At 39.7% G+C, this 18,910-nt stretch overlaps 1 protein-coding gene across 2 annotated transcripts in view; it reads right to left on the bottom strand.

Moving 5' to 3' along the window:
* Positions 1-18,910, bottom strand: part of VEPH1 (ventricular zone expressed PH domain containing 1) — a 206,871-nt gene that overhangs the window by 107,035 nt on the left and 80,926 nt on the right. For both annotated transcript variants that reach the window (XM_019732040.2, XM_074326922.1), the window contains one exon: positions 847-1,067. In XM_019732040.2, the coding sequence (XP_019587599.2) occupies positions 847-1,067 (221 nt within the window). The remainder of the gene's footprint in view (positions 1-846; positions 1,068-18,910) is intronic.

The following is an 18,910-nucleotide window of genomic DNA, read 5'->3' on the forward strand; positions in this document are numbered from 1 at the left end:
GCTTCCTGAAACAATGGATTTTGATTATATCCTGCCATGTACCAAAGCCCATGATGACTCCTTACAGACCACAAGGTAAAATTCAAACTCCTTAGGAAGGCATATCAGGCCCCTCGTCACCTGGTCCCTGCCTACCACTTCATCAGCATTACCTAAGGTTACTGTCCTTGTAACACACACCCTAGCCATACAGAATGACTTCTGTTCCCAGAAAGTGTCGGACTCTTTCACATGCTGCCCAAAAGACATGTGATGCAATGCCTGCTGCAATCAGGTCATCTTTCAAGATTTGGTTCCAAATATCACCTCTCTGGGAAGCCTTCCCTGATCTCAGCTTCCCACTCCTCTCCATTCCCATTCCACGCACAAGTAGACACCCCCATCTCTATTCCCCAAACTCCTTGATACCACTGCGTTTAGCATAACCTTCCCACTATTCTCTAATTACCCACTTAAATATTTATCTCCACTACTAGACAGTGAGCTCTTTGGGTACAAGGAACATGTTTTATTTCTCTATATAGCTAGTTTCTGGCAGAGTTCCTGGTACAAAGTAAGCAATTGTTAAATGTTTGTTGAGTAAGTAAGTTATACAGAACATCATTTGTACTCCATTCTTATTCTTTTACCATGGTTTGTACACTTTTCAGAAAATTTTTTTGTTGCATTTTGGTTTTCATAGGTTTAGAAAAAATTCTGGCTAGTGTCATTTATTCAGAAGTTATTTTATGCTGAGATCGTGGGTTTGGCTTCCTTTGGGATTGCCCACAAAAGGAAGTGTAGCTGTCTGTGCAATACCCACATGGATTCATAACAGATTCCTGAGTGCACAGGATTCCTGCTCACCTGCCACTTCTGGGCCTGTTGGTTTCCAGCTGTCGGGTAAGTAACTTGGCAATGGCAGTGAAGCTGTTGCTCATGCGGAAGATGTCTCTGCTCTGAGGCCCCAGAATGGAGGAGAATGTGTCTGTGATGCTCTTAATTTCCAGCAGGAGGACATGGTGAAATGAGTGCTCCATGCTGGCCAGCTGACTCACCAGGAATGGCAGGCAGCTCCGGGCTCTCTCCTGCCAAAAACAATGAAGAACATGTACAACTGGTGGGAATGGAAACTAGTGCAGCCATTAGGAAACACAATATGGAGGTTCCTGCAAGGGCGCTGTAGTGAATTCACAGTATGCAATGCATCACAGGGACATTTTCCAATCCCCATTTAAAGGCAAAAGCTGACTGTGGGCGTCCCTACCATGTGCCAGGCACTGTTGTAGAAGCTAGGAACACAGCACTGAAGAAAAATGATAAAAATCCCTGTCATCATAATGAGATAGACAAATCAGAAACAGAATTCATATGTAACATACATAGTGTGTTGGATGGAGACATGTGCTTCAAAGAAAGATGAAGGAGGTCGTGGACGGTATAGGTACCTGACCACCACACTGTACACCTGAAGCTGAATAATAATGAATGTCAACTATAATTTTATATAACTACAGTCACAGGATGTGGAGTACAGCATAAGGAATAGAGTCAGTGGAACTGTAACAGTTATATACGATGTCAGAGGGGTAGTAGATTGGAGAAGGGGCATTATCACTTTGTGAGGGGTGAAATGTCTAACTATTACATTGTTTTGTACACCTGAAACTAATAATAATAATAATAATAATAATAATAATAATAAAAGAAAGATGAAGCAGAATGGTGAATTGCAGGGATGGAGCCAGTGTTAATTAGTGTAGTCAGGTCAGATCTTACAGAGGTGACATCTGAATTCAACAAGGTTTTAGAATCTAAACCCAACATTCTCAGTAACCATAGAAAACAATCACAGTAAAAGTTGTCCTGCTTGATACAAGGAGGTCAGAAGATATAAGAAAGACCTGGGAAACAGGAGATGTGACTGTTTACTACTGAGAATACAATTTCAAATTTTAAGTAACTGCTCAGCTTCTGATTCAGATTCTGATTTAGTAATTTTTTTACATCATGTCACAACCATTTCATTTGCTTATCTAAGTGTCCCTATGGTTTCATCAAGAATTCTTCTCATATAAAAATTAACATGCCCTTTCTTTAAAGCATATGTTTTCTTAAAGGTGAGGATGGCTATGTGGGTATTTGCTGAAATACCCACATGAACCTAATTATGGGCGATCTTCTGGCAGCTAAATTGAGCTGAAGGGAAAATTAATCACAGTGCAGGAACAAGAAAAATTATAACTGCTCTGGAACTCACATATGAAACCAAGCCAATCTCACATGGTTTGTTCTGAAACCTTGGAGCACATCCATGTACCTCTCAGGGGTAACAGATAGAATTTTGAATTAGAAAGTGTGATGTTAGGGTAAGGAGAGGGTTAGGAGATTCTGATTTCTTTCTCGGCTCCACGATATTTTGTCTCTGGGGGCCAAGGACTGCATTTTTCTTTCTTCAGTTATCGCACTATGGAAACAGCACCTGTATGCCTTAACGGTAGGTCAGACCTCAGCCCTTCTGATATAAATCAATTATTTATAATTAAAGTAATAATAGCTGACCTACAGAGAGTACTCTAAGTGCTCAGCTTATTCTACATGTGTTTTATGTGTTTATTCATATATTTCTCTCAGTAACGCTAGGAGGTAAATCCTGTGACCACTGCCATTTCATGAGGGGGAAACTGTGGCACTGACAGCAGACTAACTTGCTCAGTTCACATGGCCCTCTGTCTCTACAGCTGCATCCCTGTTGGCTCCATCTCAGTCCCTCCCATTGAAAATCCTAGGCCTGTTCATGCACATATTTGTTCCACTCCTTTTTCCTTATATCTTGTTCGTTATCGGTTACAAGGCCCTTTTCATGTAATTATTTTTGATTTAGAGATACACACATCATAAATACTCTGTAAATACAAAATGGACCAGCAGGTCTCAAACTTTTTGGCTGCAGGACCTCTTTACTCTCTTAAAAATTGTAGAAGACCCTAAAGAGTTTTTGTGTAGCTGAGTTATACCTATTGATATTTACCATATAGTAAGTTAAAATCGAGAAATTAGAAAAAAAAAAGCAGTACCTGGAGACATTTCCAGTTGTCAAAGCTGGGGCCTGGGAGGCAGGGTTGGTAGTGGGTATCTAGTGGGCAGAGGCCACAGATGCTTCTAAACATCCTACAACATACAAGGCAGCCCTCCACAGCCAAGAATTATCTGGCTCAAAATGTCAATAGTGCCAAGGCTGAGAAACCCTGAGTGAAGTGAAACTGGCTTTTTTTTTTTTTTTTTCCTGTGAGTATGTGGTAATGAAGAATATACCTATGAGCACATTTTTTTTTTTTTTAAATTCAAGTTTGTTGGACTGACAATGGTTAGTAAAGTTGCATAGATTTCAGGTGTACAATTCTGTATCTCACTATGTATCTATATCTCACTATGAATACATTTTAACACCACTGTCTCGATTTGTGCTAAGGCACTAGCAGTCTTACCCATCACTGCTTTTGTCCTTTCAGTGCCAGTGTTAACACAGTAAGAAAAAGGTCAATAATGTATGAGTATTATTGTGAAAATAGCTTTGACCTCACAAATCCCCCGAAGGGGCCTCAGGGTCCATGGACCACACTGAGAATTGATGAACTAAAATCCAGGGTCAGCAAACTTTTTCTATAAAGGACCAGACAGTAAATGTTTTTGGCTTTATGGGGCCATCTGGTCTTCGCTGTGGGAATACAGCTACAGACAATGAGTAAATGGATGGGTGTGGCTGGATTTGGCGCACAGGCAGTCATTTGCTGACCCCTGAACTAGATTATGTGCAAGCAACATTGCCTTGGCCATTCCATTCATTTTCATCAGTGTTATTTAGTTGTTCAAATACTGCTACTCCTATCGCATTAAGCTCCTCTGTTATTCTCTGTCAGGATAATAGAATGTAACTCAGAAAGTAGCCCAAAATGAAAATGTGCGTACCTGGTTATGGTGACAATAGTTTCCCTTTATTACACATCCACTGTGGGTCAGGTACTTGGCATATGCTTCCTCACTTAATCCTCACCACAACCTTGCAAAATGGGTATGAGGATGAGGGTACTGAGGTGAAGAAGGTCAATTGCTTGACCAAGGTTACACAAATGAGAGAGTCATCGTGACAGAGCAGGACGGAATCACGACCTGCCTGACTCCAGAGTTTGAACGTTTCCGCTTTGCCTGGGCTGGAAAAAGACTTTTAGTGTGGCCCTGCCTGTGGCAACCTTCCTCTCTCTTCTATCAAAAATTGATTGCAGTGCTCCTCTCTGCAGAAGCTTCCCGAGGCCCTTTCTCAACACTGCCCTTCTAGTGAGTGGTCTTCATCCCTGGCTGCATGTTAGAAGCATCTGGGAAGCGCTTAAAACAATTCTAATGCCAAGTATCCCTCCACTCCCCATTCCTATTTAATTTCTTTGTAGTGGGTGGGGTCCAGGCATAGACATTTTTTAAAACTTTCCAGATAATTCTAATGTGCAGCCCACGTTGAGAGTCACTAGTCTATATAGATCCCCAAATCCCTGAAAATTTGAGAAGTAGCTGATTTAGGAAATGTGAATTTGGTCCTAAAACCCACAGTTTTCTCTCCTCTATGCTTTATCAATTACAAAAGAGTAATAGAAAATAATATATTCGGCTGTCTGCATGAAAATATTTTATTATTGCGCATCTGTTCTTGCTTTTTTATTATTTATTGCTTTTTTTTTTTTAACTTTATAATGAAGAACTCATATTTCTTCACAGCTCAACTCTTTGAAGTCTCCATACACCAAAGAGACACTTGTGAGGGCCATTAGAAATATAAATCAACTGAGCTTGTTACTGCTTTCTCAGTGAGGCTTTGCCAGGGAGACCCCAGGTTTTCTTAGGAGATCTCAGAAGTCTGAGTGGGCCAATGGTGCTTAACTGCTTGGAGGTGTATTTATTCCATAAGTCTCTTTCTTAATGAGGGTATGGTTACTAGCTCCAGAGCAAGAGTCAAAGAGTTTGTTTGGGTCTCTTCCCCAACACCAATCCTTTGGCTTCAAGGAACTCTAGAGTAGGGGAACCAATTCTTTCTGATTTGTCTTGGGATTGCTCCAGTTTTAGCACTGGAAGTCCAACATCCTGGGAAAACCCTCAATCAAGGGCAAATTGAGACAGTTTATCACCCTACTCTCGAGTCTGTGAGTAGGTGGGAAGTTATTTCACCTCAGAGGACTCTGCTCAGTAGACTCACATTGCTGGTGAATATGATGATATATCATTATATATACCTGTCTCTCTATGTGTGCGTGCATGCGTGTGTGTGTGTGTGTGTGTGTGTGTGTGCATACATATAGATTATCACTCTCCACGGTAGCTATGTTCTATAAAGACACTTTGAACACTGAAGTGGTAAATATTGAAGCATTGCTTCTAGGAAAAATACAGGATTATGTTGCCGAAAGCCTCTGATCACACATTTTCATGGAACCAATTCTGGTCCCATGTCAACTCATCAACACAGAACCTTGTTTTATGTATGTTTCTATTTAAAGACATCTTAATGAATACATATTGTTAATGCATTAAAATTGAACTCAGAGCCAATGGCACTGTAACTTATGCCTGAACAGAGTCTAAGTAACACATGAATTTTCTCTGTAAGATACCTCACAGCCTTCTCACACTTAGGAACACTAGACAGCATTTTAACACTATACTTGTGGGACATTTTAAACACTGAAATCACCAATAATAAAGCACAAAGATGAGAAAAATGTGGCATTAAATACACCACTTGTTTACAGTAAGAGCTGAAACAAGGAGGCAGAGCATTGACTTGGTCAACCTCAGCTGGGAACCTGTGTTGGGCGACTCAAATTTTCCTCTGTTATGTGCATGTCTGTGAGTGACTTTAGCAGGGCCTCAAGTAGTGGTTTGGGGCTACAAACACATTTCAATGAGTAGGTGAATTTGCAACTATGAAACCAGTGAGGTAGACAGAAAAGATATATATAGATAGATAGATGCAGATAAACACATTTCAGTGAGTAGGTGAATTTGCAGCTATGAAACCAGTGAGGTAGACAGAAAAGATATATGCAGATAGATAGATAGGTAGATAGATAGATAGATAGATAGATAGATAGATAGATCGATCGATCAATTGATCTCAGATCTTTATGGGTCTCCTATAAAAGGAAAGTATCTGTTTTCACCTTGGCTGGTCAGAGTCAAAAGATATTCTAAACTGTTAAGACATAACTTTCCACTAAGCTATTACAATCATGCCCAGAGAAATGCAAGTTCAGCTTTTCTGAGGTCAGATGGAGCTTGGTTTAAGTTCAAGTTTCCAGCACATCTTCCAGTTTGTCTTTCCCTCTACTTCCCACCATGAGCATATTTTCTTATTGCCTTTAAACTAATTGAATTTTCTTTCCTCAGCAAGTTACTATACAGTGTTCTCTTCATATCTGTGGGGGATTGGTTCCAGGAACCCTGGTGGATACCAAAATCTGCAGATACTCAAGTCCAATATATATTTAAGACAATGTAAACGATATGCAAAAAGTTGTTATAGTGTATTGCTTAGGGAACAATGATAAGAAAAAGAGTCGGCACATGTTCCATACAGACACAGCCATCATAGGCCTAACTCTACAGTACATGGGAGCAACAACTTAACATTTATAAAAAGTATTTTTGATCCGGGGTTGGTTGAAGCCCCAGATGGTGACCTGCAGATACAGAGGGCTGACTATATCCAGATTCATGGGAGCACTAACGGTTTTTTACCCACATGTTAATTCTTCTCCCCATTCTAGATTGTTTTGTATATATAACCCAACTCGGGTGTGCAGATTGAAGACTGCCAACAGCCATTTGCTTTTTGCAACTCAATTGTCTACAACAAAATATGAAAAATATAGGTAACGTGACATACTCTGACATTTTTTTTTAAAAAAAATGATCCATTTTTGGTTTGGGACCCTGAGTTAGGGAGGCCTTCCTGCATGGGAACTGTAATTATGAGAAAGCCAGAGAAGAAACGTATCTGAAAATCCTTTTATAATACATCCTGATATTTTTGGTAAGACATTTATGAACCAGTGTTCCTATTGTATGCTGGGCATTTGGACCTGAGGTGAAGTTCTCTGGGGTGAGAAACTGATGGAAAAGGTTTTCTTCCTAACTGAAAAATAGACATATGCCTTTCCTTTAACCAGACATGGCTGTATCTACATCATGTACTGCCTGGATCTGTGTCAGGTATGAGGGGACATATTTATGGGACCAAATCAATAAAATGAGGATGGTGGGGAGAGGATGGAAAGAGCCTTGTCATCAAGGGTCCATGATGACATTGTGGAACTTTTGAATGAACCTTAGACCCACCATGTCTTCCAGACTTCTTGTTATATAAGACACATATTCTTATTATTGAAGCCAATTTTAGTTGGGTATGTTATTACCAAACTCAGCTGACACAAATACTTCATGACATTGTGAGGAATAATGAAATCATACCTGTAAAGGGCCTAGCATGGAACAAATCATTTATAAAAAATGGTAGCAATCGTTATTATATTATTTTTAATGAGATTTGATGATACCAGACATATCAATGAATTAAAAAAATAAACCACTTGGTAGAGTTCTAGTGTTTTACCATTAATATTATTGTTTTCAATACCAGGCATACTATTTGGCACATAGTAAATGTTTAATGGTTTTTTTTTTTTTTTTTTTGGACATTATGTAATATACGCCACATATGAAAGAATATATATAAATACTCATATATTTAAGTAATGAAATGGAGCTTTAGCAACACCACTGGAGGCCCATCCCCCTGTGCTTCTCCCTTCCTCGCCCTGAGTACCTTCCTTATACATTTTCTTGGTTCTTTGTCCTAACATATGGGAAGACTTTTGGTACCCTGTCTTCTGCTGTCTGTTCCGAGTTTGAGGTATTAGCTTTTCAAATAAAATTTCAAATGTTCTCTTGACTGATGAATTTATAGTCACTCTTTTTAGAAAATTCAAAACAATGACTGAGTCAGAGTGAGGCGAGACCTACTAGGACTCCTTTCCTGTTGGGTTCAGCAGGTCTGTCTGAACAACGTGTTACATTTTTCCATCCAAGCCACTTCTCAGGCCTCCCTGAACTGCACCCATCCTAGCAATTTATAGCTCTTCCTGAGACACCTTCTAGCAAAACCCTAAATTGTTCCATAGCCTAAAATCTCCCCTTGAAAATACAGTTGTTAAGTGTTTGATTTTCCAGAGCCTTTCTTTACTGTGGGTAATGCAGAATTGGCAAGTAAGAAACTGGCAAGGCACATAAGAGTATTGGCCATTCAAACGGTCAGGAAATGGGAAAGAATTTATTTGGATACATATTCACACAAAAAATCCCACCTTCAGAGAACAGAAAGGTGGCTGTACCGTGGAAACCCTCACAGCCGATCCTCTTGTCTGAGCTGGCATGGGCGGTAATGTGGTAGTTACAGAACCCTGGCACTCCAGCTGGCCAGTTGTGGACCTTGGGCAAGTTACTTATCTCCATGGCTCCATTTATAAAATGGGTTAATAACAGTGCCTGCCTTGTAGGGTGGCTGTGAGGATGCAGTAAGTTAAAAGCAAAGCGTTCAGAATAATGGCTGGCACATAGAAATACTAAATAAATGTTAGCTATTATTGCTTGAGTGTCAAAAATCTTAAATGCAAATGCAGACATATTTGAATTATTACAAAAACTAAAACAGGCTGTCTCAGAAGCAATAAATCCCCTTAATTTTTTTTGGTTAACTTATTTTGTAAATTGGGAAAGGTTTGGATGTTCTAGAAATGTCCAAAATACCCAAACCAACAAATATGAGCCAGTGCTTCGGTAACCTGCCAAAAAGTTTACCCTGAAGTGAAATATGCTCATTTTACTGAGAAAGCCTATTTCCTTTATAAAAAAATGTTACATGATTAAGTCAAAACACTATACAACTTTTCTTAATGACCTGCACCCAATTTTAGCTTATTATCTAGAGCTAGCTAGATTTTTCCAGTCGTTTCCCAATCTTTTGCAATTTTTTCTTGGAGTAAAAATAGTCTACTGTTATAACATTTTCAATCCCACAAAAAGTTGCTGTTATTGGAGTAGGAAAGGCAGTTAATAGTCAAGGTATCCAGTAATTTATATATTCCAAGATAATTGTATAATTAATAAATACTCTTCTTTAAAAAGGACAAGGATATGCACTTCTAGCCTTTAAATATCACTATAAAATATATACAAAATGCTTGCACAGTAAGTAGGCATCAAATATTGTTAGTTTACCATATTCTAAAGTTAAGACTCAGTGATTTTTAAAAAAGAACATTGAGAGGGAGAACTCCTTGAAATCCTTCTTTTCTGGAACAAAGTAGAGATTGAAAAAACAAAAACATTGCTAATGTTTCTCTTAGGCAGATAAACCTCCAATTTTGCACTGATTTTAAAGACAGCATTCCAAAATGTCACATTCCTCAATTTTTTCATTTATCCTCTGATCATGTCTCAATTTTTTTTGTATATCACTTTGGAATAATTGACCATACTTTTCTTCCCACTGATAAACAAAAACTCCATTAGGATTTAAACATATACACATATTCTAAATGACTATTTAATCCAATGTAAATGGAATAAGTTCCCATTCTTTCCTTATTATTTTTTATTCAGTTTGCATGATTTCAGGAGCTCATAGTTTCTGTGGGCACATGAGAGAGCAATAAATCATGCCTAGTAAAACAATATTGTCAGGGCAAAAGAATTAAAAAAAAAAATAAGTCCCATAATAAAAGTCAAAAAACAGCTGATGAAAACACATGTATCCTTTGTTTTGAATGAAACTCAAATTTTGTAACATGGCAAAAACTAAGTACCAACTGGACCTCACTTCAACTCTATATATTTGGCACAGATTGCTAAAATAAACACCACGCTTGTAAGTAAAAAAACAAAAACCCAGGTACAATTTTTGTATTTATAAAATAATAATGGCTTTTATTTAAATATGGAACTTACTATGTCTTCCTAAAAGAAATGTTTGAATGAAATCAACTTTGAATTCAAAATAGAAATCAGAGAATGTGAAAGATAGCTTACCTTTATACCTTGTTATTTGAGACAATTATGTTTTTAGTATGATTTATTTTTTAAAAAGTCAGAAAACTGGACATGGTCTGCTGTCAAATAAAATTTTCCAATTTAAGATTATTTCCCCCAAAATAGCATTTAATGTGGCCACATTTATGTTTGAAAACCCAAATATCTCCATTTGTGCTGAGAGCTTATTTCTCAGCATCTTTTCTTTGCATTGACCCCCAACTACTTACAGACCTTAAAACTTATAGAAGCCCATCTAATTTGAACTTTGAATATAGTGTTATTTTGTGGGTTGATAAAAGATTTAGAGTTTCCTTAGTTCAAATTTCCTCTCTGAAAACTGGGGGCTTGGGAACTTAGCCTCTTAAAGGTAAATCTTTTGTGTGGGCTCAAGGGACCCAGAGTGAATAATACTGAGCCAGAATTTCTTCTCCCACCACACCATGGTCCCCTCATGTAAATGACCTCTCATTGATTATCCTGAACAATGGTTCCACTATTTCTTTTGCTTCAATTAAGCAAACTTTTGAAAGACCATTGGGGACTTCAGCATTGAAACATTTCTAGAGAACTCAAAGAAGCAGCCCATCTTTAATTACACAATATCTGTTTAGCAAATGTGGTGTAATCACAGAATGATAGAAAAAAGTAACCACAGAGCTTCTGGCCCAATCATGGAAACCATTTTGAAGAAAGATGCTTATTATGGGTCCAAAAAGAAAGAAAAGAAATATAAAGAAAGAAGAAAGAAAGGAAGAAATTGTGTTTGAACCTTTTGCCAGGAAGAAAAAAAGTGCTTTGTGCTCGTTAACAATATGGTAAGATTTAACTCAGTCCAATGATACATCAGCTATGATTGAACTTTCTATAATTTACTCATTGCATTACATAATTTACTCATTATGTAATTAAATACATGATGCCTATCTTTCTTTTCGCCTTCTTATGTTCAAAAGAAATAGCCAGATTTTTCCATGGTAGCCAAGATGTAACTCCCAAAATACAAGTTAGAAATATTTGATGAGTATTATTTCATTACTTATAGGGGAAAATGAAATGGAAAAATGCAGTTTGCAAAAGTGTAAACCTTGTCTGAGATTGGCAATTTCCTTAGTTAGGAGAGTTTGATACAGTTTCTTTTTTATTTTGTAACTTGTCACCCTCCAATACTCCTATTTTCAGTTCCTGGATTTTGCCTTGGGTTAATTATTTTTGGTTTTAGAACAACTGTTTTCATTGTGAACTGCCTTAACTGCTTGCTGGAAGTAAGTGGGGCATAAATAAATAAGTAAATAAAAATATGCAAACAAATTGCAGCTAATTTTTGAAGGTATGTCTGGCCAGGGTGAGCTCAAAAGAAAAAGTTTGAAATATACCAGACTGGAGAGAACAATTACTTTCCAAACTGCTTTCCACTCATTTGTGAGCTTAGCTTTATGTAAACAATGGACATAAAGTAAAACAGTCTCTTAGGATTTTTAGATAGGGTTGCACTGAGATCTTGAATGAGCTCGTGGTTTGTCTTAGTCCATTCAGGATGCTATAACAAAATATCACACATTGGGTAGCCTATAAAAAACAAACATTTATTTCTCACAGTTCTGGAGGCTGGGAAGTCCAAGATTGTGATGCTGGCAGATTTGGTGTTTGGTTCCACGGAGGAAGAGGGCAGGGGAGTTTTCTTGGGCTTCCTCTATAAGGTCACAATCTCGTTGCTGAGGTCTCTACCCTCATGACCTAATCACCCTCAAAGTCTCCACTTCCTAATACCATCACTTTGGGGGTTAGGTTTCAACAAATGAATTGGAGGGGGGTACATTCAGACCACAGAATGGTTTAATCTTGCCATTTCTCAACAGAATAACAGAGGAGTCACCTCATTTTACCTACTGTTTCCATTGCATCTACTATCTAAGATAATAAAAATCTATGCATCTTGCCTTTAAGGTCATTCTCACTTGCTAAGATAGAGGAAGGTAGCTTGTTTCCTTCAGGAAATCTTTGTATCTTCTACTGTTTCCTCCCATCTTTCCCTTCCCTGCCAATTTAATGTGTGCCTAAGTCATAAGGAGAAGGATTTGGTAACCAAATAGTGTTTTAGCACTGTTGAGCTGTCATAGAGAAGATGGGCTCTCACAAGTGTTTTGAAAGAGGAAAGGGATATTTGAATGAGATAGGACCCGTCGTTAGGGAGAATGCTGTCTACAGCTGTAGGAAGCTTGCCCTCCATAGTGGAAGGCAGTCCAAGAGAAGAGCGGGAGAGAATGGAGAGAGCAGTAGGAGCTTAGCATGACCCAGGGATTTCTGAAATCAACTATACTTAGTAAATAAACATTTCAATGATGTGAAATAGTTAGGAAAGTTTGTTTTCCACTTCTCTGGGTGAACTGCCACATACTTAAAACTCTATGGGATCTACATAGCACTGAAGTTAGGAAACATTACCTAGATCATTTTCATTTACTCATGTTCTGGGAACATTCATTTTCCAGTCCTCTAAAATATATTAATCTTAAATAGGAACAACAATTCCTTTATCAACTTTGGATTTATTTATTACTTAACAAGAAAATGATGATGTAAATATACCCTTCTCATTGTAGTTTCTAATATGCTATCTACATGTATTCATCTAGATAACAAGAGTCATTGTGGTTGATGCTAAGAACTGTAACGAACATTTCAGTGTGATAGTCCATTGCTGATGAGCTTACTGTCAGATACATCTTTCCTTAGGGCCTTTAGCTCAGTCCATATGAACCAGTATCAAGTTCTCAACTCCTACTCTCTACAAAATAAATCTGGGTTTAAATTTTTTTGATAAATTCCTGGGGGATTCTATAACAGATAAACCCTGTAGGAGTTGGATCCTCGAGACCAGTTCCTCTTACACTTTCATGTGCATACACATCATCTGGGGATCTTGTTAAATTGTAGATTCTGATTCAAGTTCCGGGTGATGCCCAATGCTGCTGGTCTTTGTCTGGAAGCAGACCAACAAATCCTGAAAACTATTAACCACCACCCATGACTAGAACTCAATGCTCATAGTTTTCCTGGCCCTCCTCAAACACAGCCTGCCACGTTACCAGCTGCCATTTACTAGTACAAGACACTGATGCTCAATCACGTTCCAGGCTCTACAGAGCAATTAGCTGGCAAGTGTCAGTGGGCCGCATGCTAGTATAAGCACGTTATTGAGATGAGTGGTACAAGGGGCATGAGGAAGTGTAAGGCTTGGTTCTTCCTTTCTGTGTGCTTATAGTGGGTTGGGAGTGTGTGTATTCATACACTGAATGAATGGAAAGCACGTGCGACCAGAAGAAAATCAGGTGCTAAACTCCATCTTACTGACATATGCTCTCAAGGGTTCAGAGCAGGGGAGATTGCAACAGCCTGGGGACGTATGGAAATTCCTCCCCTTGGATTAGGATTGCCAGAAACAGACAGACTCTGAGATGATTTAAATGCAAATCATCTGTTTGGAAACTGCTGGAGACAGGTATGGGAGTAGAGTGGCATAGAAGGAAAGTGGCTCAGGAAGGGTGTCTGGGAATTCTGGGGAAAGATGATCTCATTTGGGGGGGGAGGGGCTTGAGGTGCAAATACCCCCATCATTGGTTGAGGGCTGCTGGGGGGGAGCTTTATCTAGTTCCTCACACATCTGTCTTGCTATGAGTGTTAGCAGAGTGCCTTGTGAAGTTGGGGAAAGCTATAGGCAAATAAATGCTGTTGCTATCTTAAAAGAGCATCAGGATTTGAGCTGGAATTAGCAACTACGCTAATCCTCTCAACCCCACTGCAGCCAATGGCCAGTTGTCCTTTCTGGTGAATCCTGGATTCATTCATTTCTTGAGCTCCAGGGTAGAAGGGGCAGTCAGTAGGTGGAAACTTTCTGCTTTTCTTGGGGCAGTAGGTGGAAACCTGCTTTTCTTGGGGCAAGCACACACCTACTTCCCTCACACATCCTGGTGCAAGAAAGTCAGACTGTGCCCCTTTGAAGAGAGGAAGATTAGATCTGTGGGGACCAGCTGACCATTCTTCCTGAGGGGAGTCTGGCCAGCCAGAGGCCCCTTCTAGGCACAGCTGTATCATCATGGGACTCGCCAAGCTTCCAGCTCACAGAGGACCTGAAAGCACTTGCTGGATTTGGTCAGTCGGCCTCAGTTACACTTCATAATTACAAGACATTGTTGAAAATTGTTGCAACATGTAACTTTTGTAACCATTATTTACTATCCTAGGTCTGCAACTACTTGTGGGGACCATTTTGTCCTTTCTCCAGACTCTTTAGTTTCTTGGGAACTGAGGTCCACAGTATCCATTTACTTGATTGCATCATGAAGGGAAACAAAATACTGTTCCAAGGTCACCTGGGCACTGGTAATGAATAAATTCAGAGAGAGACGGTAGAAGACAGGAAGCATCTGCTAATCAATGAGGCATTTTCATACTTTGGCCCCAGTCTACCATCCAGCCTCATCCCTCTCCCTCGTCATTCAATGATCAGGCACCGGAAACTCTTCACGGTATCCAAAAGACTCTGGGCCTTTTTCTACCTGCTTGCTTGTGCTTCTGTGGACACGACCCTCTGCTTCCCCTGACATAATCACACCATTCAACAAGCCCAGTTTATAACACATTCCCAAACTCCCCTATGCGGGGTTATTTGCTTCCTTCTTGAGCCAGTCCAGAAGTCAGGAGTAAGAGGCACCATATTAAATATGAATCAGCTGTTTCATTTGTCCCTTGTCTTCATTCACTGTGAGTCCCGCTAGGACAGGGACCATGTCTTTCTCCTCTCTGTGTCCCTATCACCAGCACTGGGTTTACACCTGGAAAGTACCTGCAGCTCAACCCTGTATCACTGAAGAAGGAAGGTTTTGGAATATCAGCAGTTATTTGAAAGTGTATTTTGTACATATTCAAAGTTTTTTTGTTTTCTTGACACTGTGCAACAGGTTTGCTATTATTATTTACAGTTAGCATGTAACCTTCTTACAATATAAAGAACAAGAAACGTATTTTCATTTCAGGATAAAAAATCGTCCCTAACTTTTGACAATACAGTAGCCGCGGGCACCAACCAAAGAATTGAGCAAACAAATCCCCAAAGTCACTGAGCTGACCCAAGTTTTAACTTACGTCACCATATTTGTTGAAATTGTGGTTTTTGAAGTCATAGGTCCTTCCTCCTGTGTAATGACCCCCAAATCCTTTCTTCTTGATTTGCAAGTTGAATGCACAAATCATCTATCCAGCTCCTGTTTTGCAGGATGTTTTTCCACAGTCAGGATGAGGACAGTAAAGTGGTTCTCAGTGGCCTTTGTCATTCTTTTCCTTTTCCTCCTGAAAGTATTTTTGTGGAAGACCTGCCGGAAGTCACAGAAACGCGACCTGGGCAAGATGGGTGTCACTTCTTAACTTGGAGAGTGTCCATGACACTGAGCCCAGAGAGGATGTAATGAACGGGGCCTGGTGCTTGGCCAGCATATCCCAGCTAGTTAGGCAAACAAGGCAGAGGGCACAGGATTTCACACCCACGCTGGCAGCAGCTGACCTCAGAGGGCATGCCATTTGATTCTTCACAGGTGCAGACTGCTGGTCTCCAGCTAAGGAAAACAACTGACCATAGCATCCTCCCACATACAAGGTCAGACAATTAAGTTCACGAACTCATCCTAGAAAAAGTGCTACATACCTCATTGCTGAATATTGCTGAATATCACCTTCAAAATACACCCCTTGGGAAGCTATGCACTGACTCCAATGCCTAGTCCTCCCTTCAAAGCAATTTTGGAACTCTTTTTTCTGAATGGCCATCAGACCTGTCGTCATATTACCCTTGATGTCCTGAATGTCACCAAAATGTCTTCTTTTCAATATCTCCTTTATCTTCGGGTAAAGAAAGAAGTCATTGGGGGCCAGATCAAGTGAGTAGGGAGGGTGTTCCGATACAGTTATTTGTTTACCAGTTAAAAACTCCCTCACAGACAGTGCAATGTGAGCTGGTGCATTGTCATGATGCAAGAGCCATGAATTCTTGGCAGAAAGTTCAGGTTGTCTAACTTTTTCACGCCGCCTTTTCAGCACTTCCAAATAGTAAACTTGGTTAATTGTTTGTCTAGTTGGTACAAATTCGTAATGAATAATCCCTCTGATATCAAAAAAGGTTAGCAACATCGTTGCAACAGGTTCGTGAACTTAATTGTCAAAGCTCGTACTATGAGATCATTTGTAAAGAGCATCTCAGAGCACCTCTTTTCTGTTTCCGCCACACAGGTCTGCTGCTTTGTAGGTCTGGCATGTGGGAAAACATGGCTACGGAGTACAAGCTACTAACCAGTGTGCCTTCTAATAAGGCTAGGTACTAGTGAGGATTTGACTATTAAACTCAAATTGTTTCAGTTTGTTTGAGACTTAAGCAGACGGACAGAATGCATGAACTCAATTCGGCTTATCAAAAATTCAAAGCCATTTCTAAAGGAATCTCTTTGCCATGTTGACCTATGTTAGGAAAATGGGTTATAATAACTCCGGTACCCAAACAAGTGCGTTGAGACTACTTGCACGGCTGAAAGAGTGTAATGAGTGAAGAAAATAATGAAAAAAATAAACCATCCAGAATTGTAACATTCTATGTCGGTTCTCCATGGACAGGAAAAGTCAATTCACCTGGGTTTAATTTAAACCACTTCAGTTTAGTTAATGAGGGTTTTAAAAAAAATTGCTACAAACTTATTTGAGCTGTTTTTATAGGTGGGGAACTGGGGACCACCTGCCCTTTATGGAAAACAATGCACTTCCAGTGCCCCCAAGTAAAACAAGGCCAATCTTAAATTGTAAAATTTTTACGAAATGTGGCTTTCTTATTGTTTTTGTTACTCTTATTTCCCTCATGAAAAATACTCTGCAATATAAATATAATGCAAATACACAGTCCACTCTGAGGAATCTCCATATACCAGTTACTTCCTAAAAAAAGAGAGTACATAGCTAGTTCTGCTTCACACCTTTAACAAGACAGTACGTGCAGTTATCCATAGTTCCTCATCCCTTGTCTGTCTGGCCTTATCTTGATTTGTCCATCACGTATCCATCCATTCAGCCTATTTCCTTGGAGAAACAGGGAAGAGGCAAGCCATTTACCTGGTTGCTAGCTTCCTTAATTTGTCTATTAGGTTTAACTTTCAGGTCCATATCCAAATATAAACAGTGAGAAAGCCTTGGGCAACACTGAGGAAGGAAGCAATAAATTAAAGTACTGACATTTATTGAATGTTTATTTGCCAGACACCGTTCTACACAGTCTAACTCATTAAATTCTCACAGCAAACCTCTGAGGTGACTAATATTGCTATTCCCATTTTACAGATGAGGAAACTGAGTCAAGAGAGCTGATTGAACTTGTCTAAGGCTACACAGCTGGTCAGTGGCTGAGTCAAGATTCAAACCAAGGCAGTCTGACTCTTGAGCCCAGTCTCTTGGTCTGTATGTTCTACTGTATGGGTGTCCCCAGTAAGCAAGATCATGTGATGGATTCTTACACAGCCATATCCTAGATGGTGCTCACTACACAGCCTACAGTGGTGAATGTTTTCCTTGGAGCTGCACTTCAACTGGTGTGCTGCCTGCTGAGGTCTCAAACATGAAAGCCTCCTTTCATGATCCACTCAATGTCATCTTTCTCTTACGTCACCTACCAAGGAGCCAAGATCTTTTAGAATCATAGATGGACATGCTTTATCACTTGCTTTCTGGTTAGTGACCCCATGTCCTCTGTCAAACTCATCCTCATCTTTCACTTGTTAGAAATCAGAGATAAATTGTGTAGGCTCTGAAGTATCAACAGTCCTCTCCCGCTTAATACTTTCTTCTCCTTTCTCTTAAGCTATAATTATGTCACCTAGAAGAATCAGAGACTTGATTGAATGACGTGGCTAATAAAATCCAACCTTTAAATTCTTAATTAACAGTATTCTTGATTACTCATTCATTCTTTTGACCACCGGTAAATTCAGGTAGGTAAGGTGTAACTCCTTTCCTCTGGGAGCTCAGAGACTCATGGAGAAGAAATAGACACGGACAGGCAAATTACAACATGGCACAGTCTGTATGACATTTGAGGTACAACCAAAGTGTGGTGGGAGTGGGAAGAGGGGTGGGGATTAATTGCCTAAAGGAACTGGGAAGAATTTACACAGGAGGTGACATTTGATCTGGGTCTAGAAAGATAAGTAGGAGAAGGCAGTGGGGACTATCCAGGAGGAAGTATGGGCTGTTTAGGTCACCAGGTGTGTCAGAGCAAGGTGTGCTCAAGGAGGGATGAAAAATGTTAGTAGACAGAATGAATGTAAAGGAATGGAGTAGCCTGGACAGGTAAGAGCTAAAGCTAGAGAGGGAAGTTTGGGCCAAGCAAAGAGTTTAGATAGCATCCTATAGGCAGAGAGTGAACCAACAGAAGACCGTACAAGGAAGTAGGATCGCGCTTGTATTCTTAGGGAGAAAACTGATAACTCTACAAAAGATGCGTTAGAATGGGAAGAAACACATTCCTCTCTCATTAGGCCTTTCCAGCGAGGCGGGTTTTTATTATACTGTGGCTGTTGCTGCTGTTACTATTATTAGCAGAAATGTATCACGCACTCACTATAAGCCAGGCACTGAGCTAAGGGCTTTGTATGAATTTCCTGGATGTATGTTTGGGGATGGACCCCTAGGAGCTAACAAGTCATTCCTGCTATTAGCTGAGAGGTCTCCATGGCAATCTTCCCATCTGAGAAAGACAAAAAGACCTGTG

Source organism: Rhinolophus sinicus, linkage group LG01 (assembly GCF_036562045.2).
Source record: "Rhinolophus sinicus isolate RSC01 linkage group LG01, ASM3656204v1, whole genome shotgun sequence".
Classification (NCBI taxonomy): Eukaryota; Metazoa; Chordata; class Mammalia; order Chiroptera; family Rhinolophidae; genus Rhinolophus; species Rhinolophus sinicus.